This window comes from Puntigrus tetrazona, chromosome 6 (genome assembly GCF_018831695.1).
Source record: "Puntigrus tetrazona isolate hp1 chromosome 6, ASM1883169v1, whole genome shotgun sequence".
Lineage (NCBI taxonomy): Eukaryota > Metazoa > Chordata > Actinopteri > Cypriniformes > Cyprinidae > Puntigrus > Puntigrus tetrazona.
Window position 1 is genome coordinate 5,306,726 of NC_056704.1, and position 19,963 is coordinate 5,326,688.

Genomic DNA, 19,963 nt, shown 5'->3' on the forward strand with positions numbered 1-19,963 from the left:
AAAGGGACTTTAAAAATGGTTTTAAAACATTTGTTGGAAGAAGATGTTGCCATTTTTGTCATGTCCTGTGATCTTCTGTAACTTCTAGGCCTTGTTTCATAGAAAGAGCTTAGGGAATCTAGCTATACAACTCTATGGCTGTACCTGAATGAATGGTCATGTGACATTCAGAAAACACCAGTGTAGGCAAGGATGCCGTTTTAACAAAACACTAGTATAAACAGCCTAAGACAGGATTAGAGCATAGGTAAATAAGGACATTAATTTTTCTTTTCGACATGTGCCTTAGGAAACAAAAATGTGCATCATGAGACAAAAAGGCATTCATATATTTTAAGATCAGTCAGTGCAAGTTTGGTTCTTTGAAAAGGCTGAAAAAATTTCTAGTCTGGTACTAGGCTAAGACTTGTCTGTTAAACTGGGAGTTAATGTGATAAATTAGCAATTAAGAAATATAGATGATGTATGTGTTAATTCCTTCTTAATGTTCCAAACTAAATGCTTTCTTGTTTTTTTAAATAAACATCATCTAGGAAATGACATCATTTTTGTGGAGAACACAATGTATGTTTTATCATAATTAAATACTTCTTAATCCGTAAAAAGGCAGAAGTTCAACATACCTACAAAAATATTACGTTTTCAAAATAAGAAGGCTGTGATACGTCCATAATTTGAGTAAAACATTAAAAAGGTTTTTCTATTTGTATTTCTTGACTTGATTTGGTTTATTTCTTTTTATATGTAATTATTTACTATTTGTGCAATAGTAAATCCACTTCACCAGCTAATTACTCATGCTATAGAACTACTGCAAAAAGTAAGTTTAAATTCTAAAAAGTGACTGCGCACTTGTTTCTCTGGAGCATGAAGTCTCTACACAGAAATATTGGTGGAAAACTGTTAAACAATTCATTTAAAAAAAAAAAAACTATTTGAAAATGCAAACAAATAGCTTTAACAAAAACACAAACTGGTTAAGAACCTCTAGGTTCACAACTCTGTAAGTTATAGTAAAAAATCTGAAGCTCAGTCATATGCTCCATCAAGCAACAGTTATGCTGTCCTAACTGAAGATGGCACAAATTATCACAAGTATCTGCACCCCTCCTCTGTTATGGTAACAGTGCTTGGAATGCTCACAGTGGAAGTACAGGACACTGAAGGAACCATAAGGATTAAGCAGCAGGATAAGGACAATATCTTCTTTCACCAAAACCCACAAGGCATGTGGTCAATGCTCTCGCTTTTGCAAAATTCAATATAATTCGATAGGGTTCAATAGAGCATGCAACAACAGATTCACTGATCAGAACAATGGCAGCGAGCTTTAAAAAATGAAATCCTACTCTGCTTACCGCAAGTGATCTGATTACTTTCTGGCTGAGGGCAGCAATAACAGATGTCTACTGAACTGAAAACATTAACTAACTGAATCAAGAGGCTTCGGGGTACAGTTTGGAAAGCAGACAAGAAACGCAAGGGTTTAATGACAAGCAGGAACGGCCACAGTCTTGGTTCAGCTGACCTTTACAAATGCAAGAACAAACACATTCCATTACTTTGTCAAATGTAGCATGTGTGCATGGTGTGTGTGTGTGTGTGTGTGTGTGTGTGTGTGTACACCTGTTCAGTGTCAGTTGGCTCATGACCCTGGCTGGAAAGTCTCGGGTACTTCACATTTTTCCTAAAATGAGCATGTGTGCAAAAAGGAATAGAAACTCTCAGGCTTTAAGCGTTGATTTAAAGGTCCAAAGTTCCTGACTTTAAGCAGCACAAAATGTCCCTACCAAAGGCTAGAGCAGGATTGCGGCTAAATAAAATTCAAGCAGCTGTTACGTACTTTTTGTGCAAAACAGAAACTAGTGCCGGCTTGGCTGACTAAGAATAGAAAGGCAAACAAATACGAATCAAGATTGCAGCTGGTTTGTGTACAAATTATGGCCAGTGTTGCACGTGATAACTGAAATATCAGAGCATGACAGAGCACTCAATCACTGATGTTGAGTCTGAAAAAGTAAATATTATATCCGTGTAAAACAACCGTGAAATAAATAACGCGCTTGTTAACAGAACAGTCGGAAACGCGCGTGCTGGACACATCAGTTACACGAACGCGACTTCGCCAAGACTTCACGAGACCAAAACTCTTACTTCTCCCGTACGAGGTGCGTCAGAGTTAAAGTTTGTAGAAAACGTACCTGTTTCGAGAGCGACACCGCTCAGTCTCCGCTTGACACACGCGTTTCTTGTTCAGTAGGTTATAAGTTTATAACTGGAGTGAGAGAGAGAGAGCGCGCGGTCGAGGGAGGGAGGGAGGGAGGGCGCGCGCTCCTTCAGCTCCTCCCTCTCGAGCTTCTCTAGATCAGAACCACTGACGAGGGCTGTTCACGTGGCCAGGTAAACACTTGAAGCATATCAGCGTTTTAAATAAATGGAACGTAAAATCTAAAAACGTAAACATAAAATCAGTCTGAAGAGGTGTCTGGTGCCACGTCTCTGTCCAAAATGAACATTCTGTCATTAATTACTCACCCTCACGTCGTTAAAACAGACATCTGTTCATCTTCGAAACACAAACTGCTATATTTTTTATGAAATCTGAGAGCTTTCTGACCAGGGGCGAAGCCAGAAATGTTAACATGGGTGGGCCTACATAAGTGAAGTGTAGCCAATAAAAACTGCATATAAAATAAAACGTATATTAACAATTCAATTTCAACTAATTAAAAAAAAACGTGTGTGTGTGTGTGTGTGTGTGTTATTATAATTATTATTACTGTTACTGTTAGCCTACATTAATTAAAATAGTTAAAAAAAAGGAGTCTTAACGGATAACAATGAACAGTTGTATTAACTAACATTGACAAATATAATCAAAAATAGCTTATTGTAACAAATGTATTGCTCACTTGTATTGTTATCTGATGCATTATCTAACATTTTCAAAAGGAGCATTTTTTTGTTTGTTAAATATGAGTTTTGGTTTTTAATCACAACTTTAAATTTGTACTCAAGTATTAAACATTTTTGACAGACATAGAGAAGTTTGGTTAAAAGGAGAAAACAAAACAAAATGCAGTGACACAGGTCAAACGCATATCTAGTGCAGCAATAACAATTAAATGACTATTATTTATCAGATGAACACAAACTAAGACCTAAATCATCTCTCTTTGTATAACATTCATTCATTAATTCGTTTAACATAAGTATGGGACATCCTTATGGCACTTAAAAAACTACACAAAGTGTAAGTCATACATCTGTTAATGAATAAGTGTGAAACAATAGGCATATGTAAAAAAGATAAAAATACTAACATCTTAAACTTGACTGTTGTGTTTCTGTAGTGGTCTTGTCCCCTTGGGACTAAATAAGAGAGCTATCACTTTTAATAACAATGTGATGCGGAGGTTAAAAACATATTCCAAACAGGTTGAATTAAGAGAAGAATTTGTTGAACTAATCACTAAATTAATATATTTTTGTCTTGTCTACCTCACTGTTTAAAAGGATAATTAATTAACAGATCATTAATACAACGTATCCACTACCTGGTAAAAACATCACTAAACATGAACAGTTAAGCAAACATACAATGTTCATTTAAACACTTTCTAGAGATTTACTAACATTTAATAAAAATAAAAAAATTAATTATTCCTACAAAAATATGAATTATGTTTAAATAACCATCACTGATTTTATTTGCATTCAATCTTGTGCAGTCAATATATTAGAGAGCTAATGGCTCTAAGAAATCATTTGGGGGAAAATACACCTTTGCTACCTCAGCACGCTTCCTCAGATGTTTGAACCCTGTTTGACCCAGACCGATGAAAGTCAAAACTGAAATAGATGATCAGTGATCATTGGTCGCACATTCAATCTTACGTTTACCCTATTTAACGTGCATAAGATCAAATAAAAATGTAAAGTACTATTGAAATAAAATGTAAGGAGTAAAGAGCAGTTTTTTTTAGTAAAAGTAGTGTACTTGAATAAAGTAAAAATCCATGAAAATAATACTCAAGTACAGTGATTCAAGTATTTTACACATCTGGATTTTCATTATAACCTGAAAGCAATAAGAATACTTTAAAATATGTTCACATTTGTTGGTTTTTATTTGATTGATCAAATAAATCTAAACATTTATCTACAATTTCAAGTACATCAATGGATCGGTTGACTTTGACATTTTGTGGTAATATTTGATTTGTCTCACTTTAAAACACCTCATCCTTTTAGAAAAATAAATGAACTCATAATTTAATGTTAACTTAAGTTAATCTCCCAGAGTGATGACCAACTTGTTAAGCAAGAGCATGAACTTGACCAGAGAGAGCGCTTTTCTGAAAGTCCCTACATTACACCACAAGCGCGTCCGTTTCTTCTTTTTCCTTTTCTTTGGTTCATCTGATACAGCAGAGCAGGAACTGACAGAACACAGCGTAGATAACTCACCGGGAAGAAGAAAATAAACATGCTGATGCGTATCAGGGGTTTTCACTCCCTCGACCCACTAGGCCACCGTCCCGTTACGTCTGCTCCGTCTATGTGTAATATAATCGGCTCTTCGGCCTCCTCGTGTGGCTGTGCATGGAACATCCTGCTCATTAATATTGCAAGGACTTCGCTCGTGAATAGCTTTGGGCCACCGTCTGCTAATACGCAATGTTACAAATCTGGGTGTCATTTCTGATTCTGAATGGAAATTCGATAAGCATATTAATGTTGTAGAGATAAATAGCTGCTTCCAAATGAAAGCTATCGCGGGGAGATGAAATCTGTCCTCTGGGCTCTTATCTGATAGAATTTGTAGTGCAAAAACCACTTGAAAATAAAATTTAATTCACGGTAGATGAATAAACAACATAATCCAACATCAAATATTTAAAAAAAAAAACAAATGTTATCTTTATTACATCTAAATATTCTGATAGTAATAACTTTTGCCTCCATAAGGTCTCTCACATATACACACAGTTCTACATAGCGATTTATCATGGCACAGTTTTTTGTGCTTCGTAGCACAGATCACGGTTGTACAATAAACTGACGTAGTTGTACAAGACTCCATGGAACATACATTAATCTTTACATTAAGTAGGTTACAGCAATGAGACCAGACAAAATGACGTTTTTGTTTTCCAATGCACAGAACATTATTATTAGCGTTTCTTTTTTTTTTCTTTTACACTGCTATTATTTATTCATTAGCCATTTCAGCCAATATTTAATTTAGTTACACCTTTTCATTTGGCTCAAAAACCGAGGTGACTATAATAACATGCCATACAAATAAAAATGAGATTAAAAAAAACATGAAAAATTAAAATCATAAAAAGATGGTTCAAGTTCTCAGTAAATCAGACCTTAAACACGCTTTACTGTTTCAAAACTGCAGGTACTGAAAAGTAAAGTCTTTGGCTCACACTCAATCCCAGGTCAAACTAATTCAAGTTAATTTAATTGAGCATTTATGTACACACACACACACACACACACACAAACATCCAAATGAAAATGAATGTCGCTGCAAGGGCTTGTTTGCACACACAAAACAAATTCAATTTGTCGAATGATAATGAACCAGTCACTTCATATGCAACAGCTTGTCCATACAACGGTCTTGGAATCCACCGACCCAGATATGTCTTAAGGAGTGACGCCTCCTTGCAATATTCTATCTATGGCTACACATTTACATGAAGGAATATGCACACACGTACATGCCTACACCCACGAGTCAGGTGAGGCCGGGTAGGGCTGAGTTCTGTATGAAGGCCTGCGTGTGGTGGAGTAGAAGTCCACGTAGTTGGTATTGGGTTTGAGCACCTGCCTCTCGCTCACCACGGGATAACGGACCGGCTCATCCAGGTACGCATCCTCGTAGCCCATCGGAGACGACAGGTACATTCCAAAAGTGTCATAGGTGCTTTGATTTCCCTCCTCTGGGTAGTAGAGTCGTCCTTGCTGAAAGAGCAGACAAAAAAAAATGCATTTACATAGGTGAAAATAAAAACTGACAGCATTTATTAATATCCCCTGACTTTGTCTGAATTTATACATTTGCATTATATAAGATTACTTATTAAGTTAAGGATAATACATTGTGTTTATTGTCTCTATCGCTTTCTTTCACTTTTGTAGAAAATACTTTATTTTCGTGTAGCATTATAGTTATTTATTATTTAGGTTTTTATTTTATTTTCAGCCCCTATGATATTTTAGTATAATCGAGACACTATTAAATAAATATTACTAATACAATTAAATATTTCAGTGTATATTATTTATGTCAAATTATCAGTCTTGTTATAATGTTTGCAATATTTCAAAGCCTATATAAAATAATAATTTTGTCCAATTACCACATGCAATTTGTCTCTTCAGACAAAGTAAAATAAAATCGCACCGATAGCACGTGAAGTTTTGAGTCTGTTCATTCGTATTAAAATATTTCCATTTGGTGTGAACAGGCCTTTGCATCTTTACATTTACTTCACATTTGTTGTTTTATCCCAACATGCATCATTTTTAATGATTTAGATTGAGATGGTGCAACCAAATGTACCTTGAGAATAAGTGATATAACAGACTATTCGATAATGTTCTTTTACAAAATCTGTATTGTTAAAAGCACTATATAAATAAAAGTTATTGATTGATAAAGTGATTTAGAATAAGCAAAAATATTACAAAAAGTGAACCTTTAGCCTAAAATATATATAAAAAGAATGCTATAAGGTGTGTGCTACTGAACCCAGATGCTTTTCACCACCGATTATTTGCGGGCAATGATCAAGGAATAAACCCAATGGATTACGTAAACTTCATCCGTTGGGATTAGATGCATTAAATCCACATCAATGCTTATCATTTACAGTGGGCATATGGCATCTGGGTTTAGACAGCTTCAGCGGTTTCTTCCACCTCACCTGTGATCTACGGGACTCCTCGGCTGAAGGAGACGGATAGGAACTGATAAAATAGGCAGACTGCTTTCCGGACCCTAAACATAGATGAACACAAATATTAAAACATGATTTCAATCATAAGAACGGAACGAATACTTTTCTTTTTACCAGATATATTCACAATCATCCACGTTGCCCGATAATGCGGCATGTAAAGTTGTTATGTTTCTATTTTATATCAGTGTACTGTGGTAAAGCTCTAGATCTGTGAAGACGGAGAGGGCGAAGAACAGGGCCGAGGGTCAGATGAGCGGAAAGGGTTCAACAGCCCAACAGGCCTAATGAAGACCCGACGCATTCTGAATCACAGCCACATAATCAGACTCTCCAGGCCCAAGTACCGCCAATCAATAAAGAGTATCTACGGAGGTCAAGTGCTCTTAAATGAATGACCATTACAGATTCCGACCAGAGAGGGGAATAAAACTGATTGCTCTATTAGTTGAAGAGAGCATGGGTGAAATAACTATTAGCACATCAGCCCAGCTTCTTAATTCACAGACAGATTCAGATTTGTTTTCCAAGAGTGATGTACCATAAGAATATGCTGCAAATTTCAGAGTAAAGCTGGATATTCAGGAAATAATGTATATAATGAGACTTAAAAGATAGTAGAAAAGTCAGATCAGACATATTAAAATTCGTAATATTACATTTTGACGGAAACAAAATTGGATCTGGGTATATTTTTGCTTTTTATCAGTTAACTCAAGCAAAGCTCACCTGTATATTGACTTGTGTTTCTGTTGGCGTCTCCATAATAATTATGAAGTTGCATAGACGACTGGGTCCTCCGCTGATTTAAGCGATGACCTCTTATACCCAACATGGCAGGGGAAGAGGTGGCACTACCGCCTAAATGTGGAGGGAAAAAAAAAATCAAATAACAACAAATGAATAAATATTGATATTGATAAGAAGTTAGTAATTTGTCTGTAGCTTCCACAGAATGTCCTACATTTCCTTGCTGTTGTATTGGCTCTCACCTGATTGGATGACAGGTGACATCTGCACGTTGCTGGTTGGCAGAGTAGGCTGGGAGCGGTAGCGGTCTCTTTCCAGTGTTGACACTGGGGTGATGAAGTGGTTCTGGTTCCATCCATCCTGATGAACCACACAACACACAGTTCCTGTTTACATCTACTGTTATTATCCATGTCAAGTGATGCAATTGCAAAATATCAACCTCCCGGATAAACATTTCAATTTTAAGTCATGTTGTCTGAATTCCACATTTTTGATTAAAAGGATGTTGCTCTGTATTTTTTAAACTATTGTTGCAATGTTTGACGTTTCTATCTGCCTATAGGAAATATCTATTTATCCATCCTGAAAGCCTTTTTTGGCTCCTCAAGTAAATGTATCAGGTTGAAAATCTGGAGAACATTATTTTTAGTTAATAGTCACGTTTCTGATTTTCAGTTACTGTTTATTAATTTCCTAGTTTTTAAGAAGAATGCACATGAACACAACCACAGTTACAAGTGAGAAACCTAAAACCAACAATAAAACTAAAGTCGAATGTACAAAATGCCATTGCATTGTACAATTATTATAGAAAAGATAATATATAACTGATCAGAACCTTCAAACTGAAAGACCTAAAGCACAACACAGATAAAGTGCATTTCTATTCATTATGTTTTAGAAATAGAGACATGATCTTAATATCTGAATGTATGTAGAAATAGTACATCACCATTTGGTACAAACTTTACAGAGCAACTAGAATGCATCTCATTTCCTGTTAGTCAACATGGTTACTGATAATGTTTGGTTGCTATTTAGTTTATTGGTTATTCTTTATGATATGGTGCTCTATGCATCATGCTGCCAAGAGTTATTTTCTATTGCTGTTGTTCTTGGCTACTGCTGATAAGGTTTTGTAAATAAAAGTCTACTGCTATATATTTCCCACTTAAAAACAAGACCAAACTATTGACTGTGAACATTTTTGCAGTGCGCACTCATATTTCTTGCTGTGCCCTTTTGATGGGATCCCACAGAATGGATGTCACGAGAACATCAGGACCAGCAAAGAGCTGGGAACATGTACCTTTTTGTAGAAGGTACGCAGATCTCTGTACTGCCACAGAGTGTTGAGCACCTGAGCCGCTGCCTTGACCACCTTCATGGAGTACCTGCCACAGAGAACAAGATATTATTCTAGTTATATTTAAAGAAAAAAAAAAAAAGAGAGATTTTGTTATGAAACGGCGTGGCGACGGCAAACCGCCCACTACAAATAGCCCATAAAAAGAGGTGTGCACCTCTCCCCACGTCCTCTGCTGATTGTAACCAGTTTATCGATGCCGCCCGTCTGAGCGAGAGCACGGGCGTTCTCCATATTCCTGCTGGTGACCTCGTGCAGAGCGCAGCAGACCGCCGCCACCGTCTCATCCGACAGCAGGGAGGGCCCGTTGCCAGGGAGACGGGTCACTAGGTCCCGCATGGCGTATTTTCCTATCAAAGCAACCGAATTCAGGAAACATTTATTTTAGAAGATGCGATGGCGTTTTTAACGGCCATATAAAACAGACATATAATAAAAAACGGAATGTAAAAGTTCATAGCAGTAAGTTTGAGTGACCGACCAATGAGCTCCTTGTTCCTGGCGTCTAGAGCCATGTTCCGTAGAGCAGTGGCCACAGAGCAGACCACCCTGTCATTATCCATTCTTAGTAGCTCCACCAGAATGGGCAAACCCTTCTCTTTACGTACAGCAGCACGGATGTAGGCCGCAAACTGAATGGCGAAAGAGAGAAAAAGAAGGTTATATTATATTTCAGCGAATTAGCATTAACGATTACTCAAACAGAGCAAGTGACACTACATCTAGGCACACAGTCTATCCCTAACCTTAAAAGCAGTTACAAAGTAAAGAACGCAAAGAAAGGAAAACAAAAACTGTTGCCGTGTTAGAACCTTGAAGCTACATATAGTCAAATAGTGTGTGTATGTCTGTGCAGGACATATCCTTCATCCACCAGCCAATTATGGCATTCATATAATTCGGTTCTATTTTGAAGACTGCGGCTGTATAATTCAGTTTATGTTATAGTGACCACAAGCAGCCTACCCTCCATGTTCCGGCGGAGAGATTCTGCAGAGACCCAGCCGCCCCTTCCAGCGTGGCTGGGTTTGAGCTCTCTGCCAGCAGAGTGAGGTAAGGTTTGACCACAGATGGATGCCACAGCATCTCTGCCCCCTTTGGACTTCCAGAAAATCCTGGAATAGGCCCCACGCCGTCCCACTGCATCACAGGATCACACAAATAGTGGTGGGTTAGTTTTGGTTGTGAACATTTCTGTAAAAATAGCTTTCTGTAGTAACAAATTAATTGGTTTCTCTGAACATTACAATGTAAAAAAACAAAATTAAAATACATTATTAATTTTCTTTTTGGATTTATTATTATTATTTATATTATTTTTTTAAATAAAAATGCCAACTAATTTTCATATAAATGAAAGTAAATACGTAATTTTATAGAGGCTGCACTCAAAAGCAAATAATTTGGTTAAATAAGAAGCAAGCAAAACATAAACCTTTAGAGCTGAGCCGAAAGTGAAAATTAGTAATAGCTTTTTCATAACGTTTTATACTCCAGAGCTGGAAATCTCCATTTTAAAATTTACTGATGTTTCCATGTTTCAGTGACTACTGGCTGAAAAACTATTATTTTAAATGTACAGCTTTTGGTGCCTTGCACTTATGAAATATCTGGTGGCTTTTGCAAAGCTATTTATGAAATGAATTTCTCTTTCCGACAGTCCCAAATCATTTCATAACTCAGATGCAGTTATAAGCTTTCAGAACACGGAGTCCAAGCTCATTTAATTTAGTAATAGATTACCTGCTGATCCTGCCAGGACCTCTTCTTCTTCTTCTTCCTGAGCCCCCAGCAGCTGTAGTCGGCCTGTTTACTGGAGGTGTCAGGGCCCAAGAGCGTGTCCAGGTCCTGGGTTCCCATCAGCCGAGACGGAGGCATCTCCAGCTCAAGACGGTACGACAGGTTCCTCAAAGTGCACACACAGTTTTCCACAATCTAACAGCACAGGAAAAGAGAAAAAGGGTAAGAAAAGAAATGCCCTGGATTTAAAAAAAAAAAATTATTACTTTTTTATCAAATTTAAAATAACAACCACTATCATATTTCCTATAATAACTATTATTACCAATTATTTAAAATAAATGTAAAAAAAAAAAAAAATTAAAGCAAGCTTTTCAATGCTTTCTGTTCCAGCAGATGGCATTCTAAGACTAAAATTTCATAAAGAAAAAAAATTACAGTTCTGAGCTCCACCACTAGAGGCACTCAACATTTTTTGGCCCTTCAAGGAGTGGCACAGAAAACATGTAACACCTTTTTATAAGCATCATGAGCCTCTGCCAGTTCCCAGCTGTCATCGGATATACAGACTGAAAATTAGTCAAATATCTGGCAAGAACGTATCAAACATGTTCCAAATATTACCAACGATCTATAGACTGTTGTACATCAGAACTGCATGGAATATCTCTAACCTTGCTGTCATAATCTGAGGTGTTTACACAGGTTTTGATAATATAGAGAAGGGAATCTATCAGGCCTTCACAGCAACGCATCTGCCTTCTGGCCTCTTCTCCAGCTGAGCTCAGGTTCCTGAGACACACACACAAATCACGCGGTCAACAACGCAATGGCTATCTGATTTAGACAAACACAGTCAATTATAAATACCATGAACATCTCTGAGAGTGAAGAGTAAGGCACATGACTACCAGTGATGTGCAAAACTACATATTACGAATATCAGCTAGTCAGCAGGTTGCTTAAACGACTATTGATTAATCAATCTTAACAGGAAGCCCTGTATATGTACAGGCATACCTGAGACATCCAGTGGTGTTCCTCAGGACCAAAGATGAGTGCAGTTTGAGTTTCTGGTCCTCTCGCTGAGGGGCCGCACCCCACCCGGAGTGAGGGATGATGACCGTGTTAGTAAGTGGCCCGAGAGCGTCCCGAGTGATCGTCATCTTCACAGAATCACATGACGACAGGTTCCACAACACTCCTGTCAAGGCATGAACATAGTATATAACATGAAATGAAACAGTACGGTATTAAATATAGATAACTAGAAGTGCCACTTTAATGTAAAATGAAGGAATTCAATTTCTGGATTAATAAAACAGAATAAATGACCCACTATGTAAACTGGCAATATACTCAAGCAGTCAAAAGCTTAGAATAATAAAGAATCTCTTACGCTGTATTTATTTGATCTATAATACAGTAAAAATGCAAATATTATGTTTTCTAAAGGATTATATGGAAGGCATTATTTAGTCACCTAGTGTGAAATTTAATCATATATTATAGTAATTGTATTTTACAAAATTCCTTTAATTTACATACAAACATGCAGTTAAATGTAACAATGATTAACTAATAAATTAATTTTGTTATTTAAATAGCTTTTTTTTGGGCCAATGGCATTGTTTAAATTCTTTAGCTAAACGCTTTTTTGAAATCATTTATCAAATTAAAATATGCCATTGAGCAGTTTACACTAAAACTGCTTAAAAAAATGGTTGCAAGGATAAGAGGCTAAATAAGAATTGTTAGGTAAACTATTTTGGTATAATAAGTAATGCAACACAATCGATCATTTAACATAGCTCATTAGAAAAAATGAGAGACACGTTCAGAGGTGTGTAATAAAACTGTTAAGAGGCAGTGGGAGTGCAAGCAAAAAATCCCGCAGACAGAATTCATTAACACAAAATAGTCCCTGTGGTTGTGAGTATGTGTGTGAACAGAAAGAACAGAAAGAGCTCTATCTCTTCTGAACAAACCTGCTGCTGCCTCTGTTTGAGAAATGGCTGTAAAATATACTGTATGCATCAAGAAAACTGCTTGGGAGAGTAGAATTTCCCCATATCTATCTAGCAATAGTTTGGATATCCAGCTTGGAGAGAGAGTGTGAGTATGAGTGAGTGTGTGTGTGTGTGTGTGTGTGTGTGTGTGTGTGTGTGTGTGTGTGTGTGTGTGTGTGTGTGTGTGTGTGTGTGTGTGTGCGTGTGTGTGTGCGCGTACAAGTTTGTGTCAGCTCAGCTTTTAATCAAATACTTTGTCCCTCCACATTAATCACAGCCACGAGTTCCACTGACTGTAATCTCTGATCTGAGCTTCACAGCGCAAACTGATCTCACCACAGGAGCGGAAGAAAGCGAGTTGGAAAGAGCGAGAAGGAGAAACGGAGAGGGAGCGAAAAGGCACAAGAAAGACTCTCTTATGGCAGTCAGTCACGTGACCCCACACACCCACTCACCAGTTACGAGCTCTCGCACTTCACTGTCTGGAGTTTTTCTCAACAGACGAACCAAAGCTGGGATTCCGCCGGAATTCCTCACGCACACTTTATTATCGTCGGTGGCTTTTCCGTACACTAGGTTCCGCTGAGCTCCGCAAGCGTTCCGCTGAACTTCCAGGGTTTTGTGGTCAAGCAGATCCACCAGGTGTCGGATCCCCCCGAGTCGACACACCTGAAAACAGACAGTAAGAGTGCTAGTGGTCACGCTTTCCTGCCTTTACGCTGTCTGCCAACGCAAACTAACTAAAAGCAGACACATTTTAGCTGCATGCTAGTAGTTTCTGTTTCTACTTTCTAGTATGCTATCTCTGTAGCCAAGTGGGACATTTGTTCATTTGAACCATTACATGAACTTTCTAAGCGAACTCATTCATTGGTTTGAATTTGCACAAAGAAGTCCCTACTTGTTTTATTGAATTTAATAAACACTGTTGTTCATTTATTATTTCAAATTGTAGAATTGTGAAGTTATATCAGCTTTTTGAAACCTTTTTATCTGTTCATTGTTTCTGTGTTTCAGAGAAATATTACTCAGATTATAAAAATCTATCACAGAATTACATTTATTTTATATACACTACTGTTTAAAGTTTGGGATCAGTAAGGCTTTAATAGTTTTTAAAGAAGTTTCTTTTGCTTATCAAGGCTGCATTTATTTAAACACAAACTGAAAAAAAAAATTTCAGTTTAAAATAACATTTTTAAAATGTAATTTATTCCAGTGATACAAAGTCATATTTTTAGCATCATTACTCCAGTCTTCAGTGTCACATGATCTTTTAGAAATCATTCTAATATCTTGATTTACTATCAGTGTTGAAAACAGATGTGCTGATTAATATTTTTTTCAGAATATTTTGATCAATAGAAGAATTCTTTTTAAAGAAATGAATAGTTTGATTCCCTAGGATGTGTTAAATTAATAAAAAGAATAAACACACTAAGAATAAATTATATTACAAAAAAGTACAAAAGTACAAAAAAAACTGCATTATTTTATAAGGTAACAATAAAGTTTTGCAGTGTATTTTTAACATGACAAGTCTTAAAGATCCCAAACTTTTGGTTTTTATTGTATATTAAACAGATTTGAGTCTCCTATTCCTGTAAAGGTTCAATATTTCAACTAGTCATTGACTTTACTGTTACTTATGAATTAAAGTGTCATTGCCTTTAAATTAAAAGTATTAATTTTCAGCCCCAAACATTTTAAAAGTAGTTTAAAATGCACAGTCATTAGTAATACTGATGCCTCGCCCAACACTTCACAGATTGTGTGTCCGAGATTGTAGATCAAATCTACATAAAGCATTTAAATAAAGCTTATTTTCTTTTAATGGTTATGCTTTCAGTTAAGCTCAAGTTACATCAAGTCAACTGTTTTTGAGAAGAAAAGGAGACATAAACAGGACGCGTCTGTTTGTATGGAATGCATGTACGTGTGTGTAACCCTACCTCTGCCTTTATGCGGTTGTCTCCGTAGCAGAGATGCTGTATGTACGCCGCAGCGTTGGCCTGGACAGAAGGGAAATGATGCTGCAGCATTCGGATCACCTCTGGCAGCTCAGGGTCTCTCCAGGCAAACTCCCTAACCCCCCGACAGGCACAGAGAAAACAGACGTCAAGCACACACACAAACATGAAAAATGTCCACATTTGACAAATAAATGTTTGCGGATTTGAATAAAATGCACGGAGTTTCTTGTGTTTACACACTGCATCAGGACAAATAACTAGCTGCTTAAAAAAATAAATAAAAATCAGTATAGCTTCTATTTTTCCCCAATCGCGTTTGTCATTAAAACATGCACTGCAAATGTGAATGAGCGCTCGGGCGATCTGGTTTACATTTTCCGACAAGCTCTTTTTCTGTCTGCAAAATAAAACCGCCCAGAAACATGATTACAAATCAACGTACGCACAAAAGCTGTGGAGGCCTAACAATAAGCCGGTGTAATGCGGCAAAAAGGGAAGATACACAGTGTGGTTCATTTACAAGCAAAGTTTTAAATGTCAGCGGCTAAATCATTTTTCAAGCTTTCCGCAGTGTTTTTGGAATCGTTGCGTTCGGCTCTTCACCTGGGATCTTTGTGAACACTGTCTATGGAAGGCGAGCGCGTGATGGCGTTGTCGACCGCAGCTGCATGTCTGGTGTAGTTCGGGTCGGATTGGCGGTAGTGGGCGGGACGATAGGTGTCAGAGTGCGTTGCCATGGAGCCCATTGAGAACAACCCTCGCTGGTACCTCAGAGTGCTACACTGACTAGTGGTCCTTTGTAAAGTACCAAACCCTGAGTGAGAGAGCGAGCAGCGCAGATTAACACTGTGGAAATGTCAGAACTCATTCACTGAGTTTGCACTGATAGCAGTGGTGCATGAAGGACATTCGTCACATACCTGTATTGTTCCTGGAGATAGCGCTCTGGGAGCCGTGCGTGGGGCTCTGGTACAGAGGGTTCTGGAAGGTTCTGTCTTCATAGATTGGCGTGACGTGGCAGTCAGGGGAACGGGCCTCTTGGCCTAACTGGCTGTTCTGACTATATGAGGTCTGCAAGCCTAGACAAAGATCAGAGTTGTACAGCAGTGTCATTTCAGTTTTTCTTAAATACATGTATATAGTTTTTATGTGGTTTTAGTACTTGACAACCAGCTGAAATAAAAAGATTTTATGTCTTATTTCAGTTCATGTTTATTATATTTCAAGTAGTGCTGTCAAACTATTTATTGCGAGTAATTGCATCAACAATATTTATATTATTAGGATTTATATTTAAAATAAATACAATATATAAAAATAACATATTTCTCTGAAATATATATACGAATGTCTGTGTATTTATTTATACATAATAAATATACAAAGTTTGCAGTATTTATATTATAATATATATATTAATAAATAAACTTTTTCTGAAGCATATACATGCATGTGTATTTATATATCCATAATAAATGGATACACACACACACACACACACACACACACATATATATATATATATATATATATATAAATGTAAACAAAAACATTTATTTTGGATGTGATTGTTCATGATTAATCTTTTGACAACACTAATTTCAAGTAATAAAAATATTTCTTTATGGTTTTAGATTTAACTAATTCAGTAATATCTCTGCTTTTTACAAGTTTATATATCTAGTTGGCAAAAGTTTGGAATTAACTTTATTGTTTTTTAAGTTTTTGAAAGAAGTGCTCTCTAAGGTAATTAAAAAAACAGTAATATTGTGAATTATTGTTTCAGTTTAAAAGAACAGTTTTCCGTTTTAATATATTTTAAATGGAATTATTCGTGTGAAGGCAAAGATGAATTTAGCGGCCATTACTCCAGTCTTCATCAAATATAATTGGTGCTCAATTAATGTTTTGCTGCATATTTTTTTTGTGTGGATACTGCAGTGTATTTTTTCAGGATTAGTTGTTGAATAAAAAGTTCCAAAGAACAGCATTTATTCAAAACTGAGATCTTAACTTTGTCCATGTCTTTTTTTTAAGCAAATAAATCTAAATCCGTACAACCCCAAACTTTCAAATGATAGTGTATCACAGATTCAGCAGAAAATTAAGCAGCAAAAACCACTTTTTTTACCACTGAAAATAAGAAATGTTGCTTGAGCGTCAAACCAGCAAACAATAGGGACACTGTAATATAGTTATAAATATTTTACAATACAATTTTTTTGTTTACTATATTAAATCAAGCAAATGGAACTATGGTGAAAATAACAGACAGATATAGATCATATAGATTTAAATAACAGCATAATAGACATACTAGGCTGACCCACTGGCAAATCTACTCTTTTGACCGATTAATCCAATCTATACAATATTTCTAAAAATTAATACACTCTACTGAACAGATCGGCATAGACCAACATGAATTTCTATCCATCGAAGTTTTTGTTCATCAGCGAAGCCAGTCCAGCGGCTGTACAACTACATAACGAAGACTTTCGATGTGCTTCACTGAGCAAATGAAGCTCTCAAATCTTCAAGCGGAGATGTTAGTTGTATTTTATAAAAACAATCTGCTGTAATTAACCACTCCACTGGACTCTCACACCTTCAGATGTATCCGTGAGAGATAATGACCTTGAACACGAACGAGCAGCACTCTGCAGCAGCGGAGAGCGTGAGATATAAAACAGCTTTTATACTTAAAGGAGGCACTGCGTTTGTGTTGCTGTTAGTGACGTCGATGGCGGTTTGCCTGACACGATCAGAGATGCGCATACAATTAATTGCGCAATTTAGATGAATTAGCCAGAGGTTTTAGCCTTTCTCCCACATGATTTCATGGCAAACAGGATACAATAGATTTGCTCATGAACGCCTACCCAAAATTGCATACCCAATTACCCAACTCTTGGAGCATAATTACTGAATCTACTGACAAACCTTGTGAATGCTTGTACTGACATTGTACTGCATGCTCATTAGCGTGTAATAGTTTTAAGGGCTGTAGGGCATGTATAACCACGCAACCTTGTGAGACTGACATTCACAACCAGAGCTTTCAATGGAACTCATGTGACCACAACCTAATCAGAAACCTGAGCCTTCAAACGTCATCTGACCATCATCAGACATCCCGCTCAGTATTGATAGGCCGGTTTGATTAATTAAGCAATATTCAGCCATTGTGAGATAATTGCATCAGCCGATAACCATACTTACTTGATCTGTAATGTTAGCTTTGCTGGCAAAAAAAAAAGTATAATTGGGGGGGAAATAGATTTTTCAATTAATTGTGAAATACTCATCCTGAATTATCTTCTTAAAACCACAAAAACTTAAACTGCCTTTTTCAGTCCCTGCATGAAAATGCGTTTTTGAACAATTTTAATTCTTCAGAAATTGAATCTTTAGCGCCGTGAAAGATAGAGCGTGAATAGGAGTTTGCAGTCGTACTAATGTGAAGCAAGCAAAGCACATTTTTTGCGAAAAAGAATGGTTAGAACTAGGAAAATAGAAAAAAACCCACTAAATCAATGCAACCAGTGTAAAATCCGGTTCTTTTTAGTGAATCAAAAACATGCAGCAAAGCCCGATTCTTCAAACGAATGACTCTTAAAAGCCTGTTCTTTTCATGAGCTTCGAAAATGAGCGAGCAGGAAAGACTTTAATGCTGTAGAATTTACAGCGCTTGCAAAGAGATTTCCTTCGTAAGCTGAACACAGGAAATAAACCAAAATGAATCAGAATCAAATTAATTCAAAACCCAGAGCTTGAGAATCAGCATTTCAAAGCCACGGTACAGTGTAATAACACGGTACGAAATGATCACCATAGTCAAATACTCTAGTATTTCGCTGGTCCAAGGGGCTTAGTTATACCATGGTACTTCATGTTCAAAAGAATGAGCAAATATCCCTACTCTGCCTTTCTGCTATGACTGAATGTTGAGTCAGTGTAACATTAGCATTGAAATGCCTCAACTGGGGTCTCAAAAAAACCTTCCTCACGTGTCAATCAGACCCCAGCAATATAATAAAGCAAGTGTAAAGCGAACAAAGCTGCACAGCTCACTGGTTTGGAACAGCCATGCAGAATTCAGCGAGTTTGTCTTTCATAAATTTCTAATCACTTCATACGTCTCCAAATTCGGCAATGGTTCTTTCTGAAGGGCCTGGAGTTAAAAGCGTAGTTTTCAAAGGTTCTACATCATGCATGATCTACAGAGAAATACAGCATAAATGGGGCAGTGGGGCACATCTGAGAAAGTCTCCCATAGAGCCAGAATGTGAGATTATCATCGGAGTAATCCTACAAAACACTAGAGCACACAAGCATAAAGATATGTGCTCACACGTGCACACACACACACACACACACACACACACACACACACACACACAGTCAATATCCATGCAGCTCCGGTTTCGTGTGGATGTTTATTGCAGATGGAGTTGAAACTGTAATACGATTTCGAAACAATATACTATACAGACCCTATATTAATGCATCTCAGCACTTTCAATTCACAAACTCATATGCTAACACAGCATCTCATAATCAGAAGGTTATGATTACTCGGGTAGGAGCAATTGCTAGCATCCTTTTTCGCACTTTTATGAGAACCAATTTGTGTCAGTTTATGTCCAGAGATAAGTGACGTTTTTTATTCTGTGGCTCTTCTAATTGAGATTTTAATAGACAGTACACATTATGTCAGAGACTAAACTGTGAAACGCTTAATGAATTCTTCACAATTTTTTTCGGGTTTTGAAAACGCACCTCACGAGAGGATTTTCAGGAAAGAAACACCTTCATAAGCCAGGGAAGATTTTATAATCCGAGCCAAACACACACCGATAAGTGACAGCATTACTAATCCTTGTATAATATAGTGCATATACAAGGCTAAGAAAGTTTCACACGTATTCAAATCTGTGTCCTTAAATCCATAACGTTTCAAGAGCGGTGCAGAAATTGTGTTTGATAGAGTTCTGGCTTGGTCAGGATAAAAGAGAAAATCGTTTTATGGATTTAAACTTTATGGAAAAAACTTTTATGGATGAGAAAATTGTTGGTCGCTTCAAGTCAAGTTTGGGATTAGTACGTTTTTTGAATATTTCATAAAAAAAAAAAAATCTA

The 19,963-nt window shown here is 36.9% G+C and overlaps 2 protein-coding genes across 2 annotated transcripts in view; both read right to left on the reverse strand.

Annotated features, from left to right (window-relative positions):
- tanc1a (tetratricopeptide repeat, ankyrin repeat and coiled-coil containing 1a) overlaps positions 1-2,331 on the reverse strand; it is a 61,743-nt gene extending 59,412 nt beyond the window's left edge. The window contains exon 1 of the mRNA XM_043241535.1: positions 2,202-2,331. The gene's annotated coding sequence lies outside the window, so the exon portion shown is untranslated. The remainder of the gene's footprint in view (positions 1-2,201) is intronic.
- Positions 2,332-4,898: 2,567 nt separating this feature from the next.
- pkp4 (plakophilin 4) overlaps positions 4,899-19,963 on the reverse strand; it is a 31,179-nt gene continuing 16,114 nt past the window's right edge. The window contains 15 exon segments of the mRNA XM_043242106.1: positions 4,899-5,982; positions 6,948-7,021; positions 7,710-7,841; positions 7,973-8,090; positions 9,043-9,127; positions 9,257-9,449; positions 9,581-9,731; positions 10,066-10,239; positions 10,843-11,034; positions 11,514-11,631; positions 11,860-12,043; positions 13,304-13,517; positions 14,801-14,933; positions 15,425-15,635; positions 15,742-15,900. Coding sequence (XP_043098041.1) covers positions 5,743-5,982; positions 6,948-7,021; positions 7,710-7,841; positions 7,973-8,090; positions 9,043-9,127; positions 9,257-9,449; positions 9,581-9,731; positions 10,066-10,239; positions 10,843-11,034; positions 11,514-11,631; positions 11,860-12,043; positions 13,304-13,517; positions 14,801-14,933; positions 15,425-15,635; positions 15,742-15,900 — 2,378 coding nt within the window. The 3' untranslated portion in view covers positions 4,899-5,742.